Below are 12,059 nucleotides of genomic sequence, written 5' to 3'. Positions count from 1 at the left end.
AAATTTAAAAATAAAATTGACTCAAATATATTGATAATATTGTTTTATCTCGACTTTACTCATCTTTATATTTTACACTTCAAAACCTCTTATATTTTTGTATACACAAAATTTAATTATTATATTATTCAAAATTTTAAATTTCAGTCCTATAGCCCATTAACTAAAATAACATGATCATTATTTTAATGTTATGAGGAAATAACAGACTAATATGATATTATACATGTGATAATATGTTTGTCGCATAAGATTTTAGAATTAAAAATGCAGTTGCAAGATTTACTAGATCGAGGTTTTATACGTCCTAGTATGTCGCCTTGGGGAGCTCCAGTGTTGTTTGTCAAAAAGAAAGACGAGTTGATACGGCTTTGCATTAATTATTGGTAGTTAAATAAGTTGGCAATCAAAAACTGTTACTTCTTGCCATGTATTGACAATCTGTTTGACCAGTTGAATGGTGCATTTGTCTTTTCTAAGATTGACTTGAGTTCGGAATATTACCAGCTAAAAGTAAAAGATAGTAAAGTATCGAAAACAACGTTTCGCAGGCTATAAGGTAGCTATGACTTTTTAGTGATGCCTTTCGAACTACACTCTTGCGGCATTCATAATCTCATGAACCGCATATTCCAGCCTTATCTGGATCAGTTCGTAGTGGTATTCATTGGTGATATCTTGATATACTTAAATCAGAAGTTGAGCACGATAAATATCTCAAAATTGTTTTACAAGTTTTGCGGGAAAAGTAACTTTTTGGGAAGCTCAGTAAATGTGAGTTCTGATTATCCAAGGTTGAATTTTTGGGGCATGTTATTTCAAATGAGGGAATCTAAGTTGATCCAAAAAAGGTCCAGGTTATCCTCTAGTGGAAAGCATCGAAAAATGTGTTAGAGATATGGAGTTTCCTTGATTTACTTGGTTATTATCGAAGATTCGTAAATGGGTTTTCCAAGATAGCTACGCCATTGACAAAGTTGCTACAAAAGAACGTGGCATTTGTGTGGAATGATCAGTGTCAGAAGAGTTTTGAAAAGCTAAAAGTGATGTTGACTGAAGCACTGATTCTGACTTTGCTTGAATTGGGAAAAGACTTTGTGGTTTATAGTACGCTTCACTGAATAGTTTGGGATGTATGTTAATTAAGTTATTTAAATATATATATATATATATAAACATGCCAATATTTAAATTTGAAATTTTTGTAACAATCAAAGATCAAAGCTTAAATTTCTGATCACACTACAGTTTCCAAAATAACCCAAAATAAGGTTGTCTAAATGCTGCAATAAGAAACCACATTGCTTTTGTTCCAAAAGCATATAAATTTTTTTAGCTGTATTGTTGCCAGTGCAGGAGGATGTGGGTTGTCGAGTGCGTTGAAGCGCATTATCCTCCTATTTAAGGGTTGGGGAGAGGCTATGGATAACTCTAGGCATTGTATCAAAAAGAACAAATATAATAGGAACCTATAATAAAATTAAAATTAAAAAAAATCAAAGTTAAATATAATACAAATATACAATTTGTATCGAACTCAACTGTATACTAAAAATAAATAACCAATCTGTATAGTTTTGATAACGAAACCCAGTCACCATCCCAATCGACTGAATGTCACTGTTTTTCTTTTAATTAACGGAACTTGACTTGATTTCTCTTTAAGTTGATTCTTAAGGTCATAGCAATATGTAACATATTAATAAAGAATCTCTAAAATTGAATTCAAGAATTATCATTCAATTATATATATTCATAACAATCCAAAATCACTAAGTTTTAAAATTGGCTATCAAAACCCCAACTTTTATCATAAATCTCAATTAACCAAAATACCAAATCAAAATATCAAATCCGTGAAATTTCATGAATGAATCATACCAAAAGAATAAAAATTTTAATTAGTTCTCAACGATTCGACATTAGAACTATAAAACAAGATCTGATATAAAATTTAATAAATTAGGATATTTCATGTCAGATCATTAAGAATAAATCAAGAACAAAACTAAAGAAAGAGTGCTTGAATCCATTGATATCTTAAGGTCTTGAAATCTCGTGGCTTTGATCTTCCAAGTTAACGCACAAGTATTTTAGAGAATAGTGACTCTCTTTTCTGAAAATGAGATGTCAGAAAAGTTATCTATATGTAATTTGAGACAATATCCCTAAGATACACATATTTGACCCCGTACTTTATTTAATGACTTTTAATTTAAGCTAATGTAATAACATATAATTATTATTATTATTATATATGTGATCTCCATTTTTCTCAATAAGTTGTTGTTCACGATAGAATTCCAATGAGTTGTAATGACATACATTGAACTTTTACTCATATCCCACCTATTAAAGTTGATTTCAGTTTCTTCCATTTGGTTCCAACAAATGAGCTTTAATGGCTTCTATATTAGCCTTCAATTGCTTAGCTTTGGACTCGTTGAGAAACTCATGGGATTTGAGTTGCGAAAATATATAAAAAATCAACTTGCTTGAGGGTTCACATTGATATAGAATAGTTGTTTTTGTATCACCAAAAATTATTTCGATCCACCCAATTATTCAACGACATGTTGTTTCAAGCTTTCAGACAACAATGGTGGTGACAAGAGACAATGGGTCTCTTGTTCTTGATATTTTCTTCCATGAATTGGCATCTCCTTCTCAATCTACCATTGTTGTTAAAACTTTTCTCTTGCATGAAGCTTCCACGCCCAAAACCATGACTTTTCTTTTCAACATTCTTGATTTTGAAGTTTCGTTCTTTCAATTTCTCTTGATCAACTCTCGTAATCTCTAACAAATAATCAAAAACATTCCATTTGAGATCGAAGTTTATATTCTTAAAATCTTCAGGCCTAAGGAAATCCATCATCTTTTTTCTCTTTATTAAGCTACAAGTATAAAGGAAAAATAATAATATTGAACCGTAAAATTCTTATACAAAACTTAATATATCAAGATTTGCCATGTAAAATCATCAAGAACAAAATTAAATGCGAAAACATACTTGAATCCATTGTTTCCTTGGAATCTTCGATCTTGTGGTTTTGATCTTCCAAATTAGCACATAAGTAATTCAGAGAAAATGACTCTCTTTTCTAAAGATGGGATATTGGAAAAGTTATATATGTATAATTTGTGAACTATAACCCTAATATATAACTTTTGCACATTAACCCTAATTTCTAATTAGCCCATTATCAATTAGAAATTAGTTATTAGAATATCTGCACATATTTGACTCATACCTTATTTAATAACTATAGCCTAATAAACCTTAACCAAATTATATCACTTTTAATTTGCGCTAATATTTCATAATGAGTGTGTGTGTATGTTTTTTTATAAAATATAATTAGTATGATTCTCTCTCTTCACGTTGGATTAGATATTTGTTTGTGTCAAATTATAGAGTACAATTTTGAAGATTAAAATATATTCTAATCTACTTTTAGTTTCGAAATTTAAACTCTCTACTTTTCAGGTTTAAAATTTAGGTCAAATTATTACCATAATTAAAATTATTTTATTAAATTTATTGATGTGACATTTTGAAATTTAAAAATCACTTGGTAATCGTGTGAAAATAAAATTAATATTGAAATTGTCAATATTGGTTTTTTCTTGAAAACATTTATTAGAACTCGTTATGATAAAATAATTTTTGTTGAAATATTGTTCCTAAGAAAATCAAGGTAAATATTTTGATTGAAATAATTAATAATATTAAATATTTAGAACATTATAAAAGAAAAAAATCAAATCATGTCAAAATAAATTATATAGATTAAATCTCAAGTTTTAGCATACTATAAAGCCGAAACTAAAGTTTAACCTTTATCTTAATGTAAAAAAAAAAAAAAAAATAAGGCAAGCCTAAAAAATAGAAAGATATGTATCCATCTCTAAAACCTTGGGGCATTCAAATTAAAATTAATGTTTGTTGAAATTTAGGCATAATAGAAATATCAAAATTAAAATTTAATCATTATTTCTAAAATTACAAAAAAAAAAAAAGAGAGAGAGAAGGTCAGACCAATGCAAACCTAAAAAAATAGGAAACGGCCCGTGAGTCTCTAAGACTTTTAAAGTATTTAAATTATATATAATCCTAAAATGTTTTAACCAAAAAAGATTACAATATTAATTATTTAAAATAATTAATAATATTATAAAATATATAAACTAATTTATATTAAAAATTAAAGTATAGAGATTAAATATCAAATTTAAATATATTAAAGGGATTAAAATTGTAATTTGACCAATAGAATGGAAAAGATAAGAAAACCATGGTTTGGGATGCCACTTGTAAGTTTGGATCTTCCTTTATATATAGTTATATAGAGATACATATTAATATTTTTAGAGAGTAAAATTTTAAAAATCAAATAAATGGTGAGGGACCTACATGTTAATTTTGCATGTTTATGTTGTTTCTAATGTTCCTAGATTTTCTTTATTTTTCTTTAAAAATAAATAAAAGTGGATCTTTTCTTAAATTTTATTTACAAATAAAATTATATATTTATATAAATATATACATAACAAAATAATATTCAATTTTATTATAAGTGCCTGGTAGGAAAAAAAATACTAACGATTTTTTTAATTTTAGGAGATCACTAAATTATTAATAAATTTATGTTTTGATTATTTAATTTAAAAAACTTACAAAATAGTCATTGAATTAATTGAAAGTTTTCATTTAAGTTACTGAATTATTCAAAAAATTTTGTTTAAGTCACTGGGCTCTTAAGTTTTTTTTTTTCCTTAAAATTCGGCTAGCGAGCTATACGTGACAATTGGACAATCGGTACGGAGATTGAAAAAGAACACACTTTAAATCCAATTCGATTTTACAGTCAGTGTCGGAGATTGAGAAAGAAAGTTGTTGGGATTTTGATTTGTAAATTAATGATGTTCAAAGTTGTTCCATGGAAAAAACTGAACTGTAGAAAAGAAAGGAAATAAGAGCTTTCGATTGGTGCTGGTGGTGTGGATAGAGAAGGCCATACAATTGTGATTTTAACAACCCAACGACTTAAATGAAAACTTCTGAATAATTTAATTATCATTTTGTAACTTTTAAAAGTTAAATGATCAAAATATAAACTTAGTAATACTTTAGTGACCTTAAATGCAATTTGCCTTTTAAGTTTTATTATTTTGAGAATTTAATAACCAACAAAATAAAAATTCTAGCACCACAAAACTAACAAGGGCAGCTTACATTGTTCGTCGCTGAAGTTATTTTATTGGCAATCCTTCCCCAAATCAGCACCGATAGGAAATGGCTTCAATTGCTGGAATCCGGTTAACCAAAACCCTAATTTTCTCTTCTCCGCAAACCCTAACAAAACCCCTTCAAATCCCACAATTCTTATCCCTAAATCAACGCATACGGTTCCCTTCTGGAAGAACCCACCAGAAAACAGCCGTAAAAATGTCGAGCTCGAGCTTCAGCCCAAGCGCACCCGCCGGCTCGTCGTCTACCGGACTGTACTCTTCAAAGCAATTCGAGCTCACCGCTCAAAACGTGGACCTTGTTCTTGATGACGTGAGGCCTTACTTGATTGCCGATGGCGGAAACGTCGACGTTTTGTCCGTTGAAGATGGCATCATCTCGCTTAAACTCCAAGGTCACCTTTTTTTTTGTTCGTTTTCATGATTTATTACTATATATGTGCTTATGGTTATGGCTGGTAGAAATTGTTTTAGTGAGTCGAGACTTATCTGCCATTGATTTTTATTTCAGGAGCATGTGAGAGTTGCCCTAGTTCAACAACAACCATGAAAATGGGGATCGAAAGGGTTTTGAAAGAAAAATTTGGGGATGCAGTCAAGGATATTCGACAAGTATACGATGATGAACAAAAGGAAACTACTGTTGAGGTGGGTTTTCTACTTAAACATGAAATTTGTGAAAAAGAAACAAATTTTTTTCTCAGATAAATTGAAATTTGATTGGGATTGGTGACTTACACAGGCAGTGAATCGTCATCTTGATATTTTGAGACCAGCTATTAAGAATTATGGTGGGAGTGTGGAAGTATTGTCTATTGAGGAAGGGGAATGTGTTGTGAGTTATACAGGGCCTGAAACTATTGGATCAGGGATCAAAGCTGCAATTAAGGAGAAATTCCCAGATATTACCAATGTTGTATTAACTGGCTAGCTTTTCCATTTTCATATCAGAAGCTGAAAGTTTTGGCCTTTTGTTTATTTTTTTCTTTTTCACTGGTAATGCCTGTTTCTTTTAGATAATAGATAGACAAAGTACATGGGGATGGTGATTAAATGTTGTGTCTGTATGCAAAGATTCATCCTTATTTTCATGGTCATACATGTAAAATCTTATACAGGTATTCAATAATTTCATATGGAAATCGAAATTGCTGTTAATATTTACTATACAGGTGAAGTAAAAATTATGCATGTTTCTGCTTCGGAAATTTCCAAGCTAATCCAAATCCAGCCTATCGAAATTGGTGAATTTGAGAACTGAGAAGGTTTTGTTAGGGATTCGAAAAATCTTCAAAGTATCATTTGTTCGGAGCTGGTTAATCTAACCAACATATATGGTATTGTTCCTGGTTGGAGTTGTCTCTCAATTCTGATGAGAGCTCGAGTATTTGAGATTATTTGAAGATGGGACGAATTCAATAGAGTAGAAGTGTCTCGTTGGGATGGAGTTTGTGGGACATATTTATCAAAGAAATGAGAGTATTTGCACTTGACCGGGTTTGAGTCCGTGCCCTAAAACATATAGGGCATTTATAGGCAATTATAGCTCAATTGCCCTACGTGTTGTAGTATGCGAGCTCAAAGCCTCAAACCCTACCAAGCATATATGTTTTCATTTCTTTGGTATGTCACATACGGAAGTGCTCTCTGTTGAACTTGTCGGTTCAAGCATTCAGGCTTTTCCCAAGATTAAAAGACAAAATTTCGATTAGAGACAATAACAAGTCATTAAGAGACAGTTCAAAAATTTCTCCAAAACCAAGCATGAAACATAAATAAACATGGCTACTCAACAGAGAATTGTTAGTTTGTATGAACTCAATTTGGTTGCTCACCATATATTATAGATCTCACGCCTTCAACTTTCACCGAGTCTCAGAGCAATGAAACTTCAAAGGCATAAAAGGGATTTAACAATATAACTAATAACATAGCATCAATTTCTATGACAAATTTTGGGATGTTAGCATCCACCGTGATCCTAAGAACTATATTCAGTCCTAACTTTTTCATAAATACAATATCAGGATAGAGAATAAAAATGATTAAACAGATATTTTAACTCTAATTTCAAACAAGTGTTAACTATTTTTTTCTCGAATGGTTCTTTTTAAAAGTGTTATAACTAGAGTATAATTAAAGTATAATATAAATATATATTGAAATAATCGTAAGTATCAAACTATTACAATACAAATGAATTAATAACTAATACAATCCCAACTAAATTTGATAATCTAGACTAACTTCATTTAAAAATCCATATATATAATTACATCACAGATCTTAAACCTTGATACTCAATACCCGAAATCCATTACCGATTGTTTCAATACCTAGTAAAAGAAATCATCATTTGTGGATTTGTACAAAAATAATATAAAATGGGGATTAGTAGATTTGGGCTATAGAATTGTTAGAAGTCAGGGTCCACAGGGACAGCCCTCTAGCTGTTGTAAACCTTTTTTTCTAGTTTCTTCTTCTATATTTCCACCACCACCATCCCATCCCTTATTCTCCATTTTCTCTCCCTCTCAAAAACCAAAGCTCAAACCCTCAGGCTTCTTCAAGGTAAGCAAAAATCACCTCATCTCTTCATCTTCTTTACCTTTTCATTCCATTGCTTGTGATTTTCACCAGGTAAGAAGATCTCATAATTAAACAAACCCATATTCATTTTTGTTTGTCAAAAACAGATGCCATGTTATATCACATGTTCCTATGCTTCATTTCAGAGAAAAAAAACACAGCATATGTTTGGTTAAAAACACACGCTTAAGACCCTTGTTTGGGCTGTCGGCAATTCCTGTTTTTTTTAACAAGTATCAACTTTCTGCTATACTGCAGGTTGATTGATTACCAGGTTACAAGTTGTCATCATCATCATCATCATCATCATCATGATGGACATATTCTTCAATAAACCTAATACCATCATGGTTATTGACAGCATATGCTTCAAAAGAGCAATCTCCACCATGGATGTTGTTGAACAATACTTACCAAGCTTCTTTACAACAATGGCTTGTTGACCTCTCTCTTGGTGCTATCCCACCTGAGCTTATTTTAACAATCCCCCCCTCCCCCAAAAAAAAAAAACTACCCTTTTTTTTATTTCACCATGGTTTCCTCTTCTTGACCTTGTAAGGCCTTTTCTTGACCTTGTAAGACCCCTACCATCACCTACTACACTAATCACCAATATCTTAAACCATTTCTTATCAGAATTTTCCTTGAAAGAACTAAACAATTAGTACCCACTGTTCCCACCTAACTCATCATCTCCTTCCCTGTCTATCCCTCCTGAGCTACCATGTCACAATAAAAAAACTAGAATATTATTTACCTTACAAAAATGGCAATGGCATCATGCAGTCAAAGGAGCTTCATGGGTTTTAGTTTTACTTCCATTTTACTGAAATGATTGTTGGGCTATAAGCAGTCATTTCAGAAAAAAAAAAGACCATTGAATTCTAGTTTGTATTCTTATGTATGTGCCTGCAGGAAAAAACATATTGAAACTCATGCAGGAGCTGTCAGACTGTTTGACATTTTGTTTATCATTAAATGAGATTTTTTTTTGATTTTTCACCATTGAAAGGTCACTAATATTCTTCTTTTTCTTCTTTCTTTTCTCTATCAGATCAAATTTTTTTAAAAAAAATGGAGGGGCCAATGCCTCGTGATTGTTCTCTGCAAGAATATACAGTGATAAATTATATATGTGTATATTATAACCAAAATGTATAATTGATGCTGTTGTCGTGTCGTGTGACCTTTTACCAACACATATAAATTTATTGTTGGTAAAAAAGAAGAGCTAAGTGGGTCAGTGGGGTGGCATTGGTTTTTAATTTCAACGCGTTTTGTCGCATATACTTTTATGATTGGGGTTTCTCTTTGGTGTACATCAATGACCTTCCCTATTGCATTGTCTGAATTTTCATCTCTTAAATCGGCTAAAAAACAACTATGAAAAAAAGAGTAGGCCTACTCATCCGTACCGGGGAGGGGGGGGGGAATGGAGGAAATAGAATAGGGGACTCATTTATATATATATATATAAACCAAGTATGTTATTGGTTGATCGAGTGGGATGAAATTCAATGTTCAATTCTGGGTTTGAAACTTGCTTATCATTTAAAAATTTGGTTGGCTCAACTTCAAGTTTAGTTGAGGTACTAGGAGTCTCGGATTAAAAAAAAACATATCTAGAGCCTCATATGTATGTATGTATGTTTCAAGATCGATGGTTTATTTCTTTAACGAATATTTATTACTATTATTGGCAATAAATATCTAATTTCGACCAAATATATATGTATAATTAGTACAAATTGTCATGGAACGCCAATGGATATTGTTTGGTGTGTGTATTGCTTAAGCAATTCAATGGTGAATTGGGGAGTTACCAAATTCAACCTTGCCTCAATTAGCATGCTTTGTTTTATTACTTGCTTTGCTCCATAATGGATGTGTACTTTTTAAAAATTGTCACTTCTAGGTACATTGAATACATATATTTTGGTCTGTCTTAATTTAAACATAATTTTTTAAAAAATATTTTAACATAAAGTATAAAATAATTTTATCTTTGCAATAGTTAAATATATAACACATTTTTAAATATTTTTATCCTTTTAATAATTACATATATAATAGTAAAATAGTAATTTCATACAATAGCAGAAAGATAGGATAAGCAATTATTATAATTGCTTCATATTCACAATAAATATTTTTTTTACCTCGCCCCACATCCACTTTTAAAGAAAAACACGGTACTCAAAATAAATTGATTTACAACTCGTCGAGCGATTTGAACTTTGTCACCTTAAAGAGCTAATGAGAGTTAAATTTGGGGTTAAAATATTTCATAAGTTCCTGTATTCTTCTAAAATTTAAAATTTAATCCTCATGCTTACATTTCCAAGAATTTAGTCCCTCTATTTTTTAGATTTTAAAATTCAATTTTAACTGTTAATACTGTTAATTTAACATGTGGGTCTGAATTTTAAAATATAATCTTGAAAATAAAAATACATAGATTAAATTTTAAAATTTTAAAAAATGTAAAAACTTATAACATATTTTACCATTAAATTTATCTGTTTTCAACTTCATCATAGGTTGTATGAGAGCCCACTTTTACAAGTACATTTCAAAGGATGATGGAGGGGAAAAGGGGTAATGGGCAATGGGCAAATACAAGAAAAAAGAGGGAAATCTATTATAATATTATTATCCCCAAAAGAGATATTGGAATGCCACCACAAATTGTCACCATGGGTTCACTGCATGGCCTTTGATTTCTTGCCATAAATGGTTGAATTTAGATAAAGATGAATCATTATAGGGCATTGGATACAATGACTTTTGTGAAGTGTGAAGCACATTTGAGCTCATCTTTTCAAAAATAAAGAGAAAAAGCCATTTCAATCTTTTAGGTAACATCCTAACATGGGGCACATTTGATTGCCAGATTCTGTCAATATTTATGCTTAGCATATAATCTCTTCACTTTTTTTTCCTATAGTAGTATGGGTTAATTAATTTCATTGGATAATTTGAATATAACAAGATAAAAAAAGAATAGATATTGTCAATAGAATTTAGAAGGATTATTGTTACACGGTCCGATGATACGATCGTGTGACAAATTTTGATTAATTGTACTTTTGACCCACACAGCCACAGTGAGTTACATGGTTTGTTCGCACAATCTTGTGACTCCAGTTCCAGACGGCCTCAACCTTTCACATGACCAGGGAACACGGCCGTGTGACCCCTGTTTACAAATTTTTCTCATCTTTTTGTATTTGTTTCAAATTGATCCCTGATTGATACTGGGTTAATCTAAAGCTTTCGTAAGCTCGACTTAAACCCAAATTTGGTTGTATTGCATGTTATATTCGATCATATTTGACAAATTGATATTGAACTAAAATTTTGAGTTTTGAATTGCATGTAAATATTTCGTAATCGTCTATAGTACTCTCTTACTCGGACTCGGCGACCGGACCGGGTAAGGGGTGTTACATTTAGTGTAACATTGTTAGATTTAAGTTATTTAAGTAGAAAATATATACATCTTTACAATTTGATTTATATATGTCAAAAATGGCAACTCAAATCTAAAGTAAAAAATTATTTAAAATATTGAAATTAAGTTTAACCCATATTTTAAATAGACTTAGTTTTTTTTTGTTTAATCCAATTTTTTAAGTTTGATATTTTTGTCTAGCTGTCATGTAGGGGTATAGCTAAATTTTTTTTCCTAGGGGAACAGAACTGAGTTGTATAATTTTATGAGAACTAAAGTGCAATTTCACTATTTCAATAACTTATATTTTTATAATTTTTAAAAGATTAAATCAACATTTTATCTTTTAAAAGTTCAAAGAATAAATGAGGAAACTTGAATTTCCCATATTTGGGAGTAGAGCCCCTACCACCGCACCAACTGTCATGTAATGGACAAACTTAATCGATACTGATATTTTATGGACTTAATTAAAGCATTTTGAAATTCGAACAATAATTTACCGTAAAATTAACTCAAATTATTATCATTATTTTGCCTGGTGGAGGGAAAAAAGAAAAGTAGAAAATGACACCCTTTCAATCATATTTGCTAAGATGATGAAAAAAAGTGAAAAAAAAGGTTTGAGTAGGCCCTATTGTCAATGGCCTAACTATTGCTTGCCCTACATACCAGTAAAAGCTTTGGGCAAACAGTGAAACTACCAGATACCATATGAAGTTTCTTTGTGTCAACGACAAAAGCAGACCCCCCATCCGACATT

General features: G+C 30.8%; 1 protein-coding gene and 1 long non-coding RNA gene across 2 annotated transcripts; both read left to right on the top strand.

The window, feature by feature from the left end:
- The first annotated feature begins 5,220 nt into the window (after positions 1-5,220).
- Positions 5,221-6,401, top strand: LOC105764041 (nifU-like protein 1, chloroplastic). Its single transcript, XM_012582490.2, has 3 exons — positions 5,221-5,648; positions 5,765-5,901; positions 5,996-6,401. Exons 1-3 carry the CDS (start codon positions 5,300-5,302, stop codon positions 6,182-6,184), a joined length of 675 nt encoding a protein of 224 aa, XP_012437944.1. The 5' UTR covers positions 5,221-5,299; the 3' UTR covers positions 6,185-6,401.
- A 1,095-nt stretch (positions 6,402-7,496) lies between these two features.
- On the top strand, positions 7,497-8,847 carry LOC105764040 (uncharacterized). Its single transcript, XR_001124510.2, has 2 exons — positions 7,497-7,824; positions 8,101-8,847. It is a non-coding gene; the product is annotated as an uncharacterized LOC105764040 (long non-coding RNA).
- Positions 8,848-12,059: the final 3,212 nt, after the last annotated feature.

This window comes from Gossypium raimondii, chromosome 12 (genome assembly GCF_025698545.1).
Source record: "Gossypium raimondii isolate GPD5lz chromosome 12, ASM2569854v1, whole genome shotgun sequence".
NCBI classification, from domain to species: Eukaryota; Viridiplantae; Streptophyta; class Magnoliopsida; order Malvales; family Malvaceae; genus Gossypium; species Gossypium raimondii.
Note: the sequence above shows the minus strand (reverse complement) of the source record. Positions and strands in the feature narration are given on the sequence as shown.

Excerpts from the sequence above, each read along its gene's own strand:
- LOC105764041 (XM_012582490.2), top strand. The coding sequence starts at position 5,300 with ATGGCTTCAATTGCTGGAATCCGGTTAACCAAAACCCTAATTTTCTCT. Across the intron at positions 5,649-5,764 it reads CATCTCGCTTAAACTCCAAG|GAGCATGTGAGAGTTGCCCT; the intron begins GTCACCTTTTTT and ends TTTTTATTTCAG. Across the intron at positions 5,902-5,995 it reads AAAAGGAAACTACTGTTGAG|GCAGTGAATCGTCATCTTGA; the intron begins GTGGGTTTTCTA and ends TGACTTACACAG.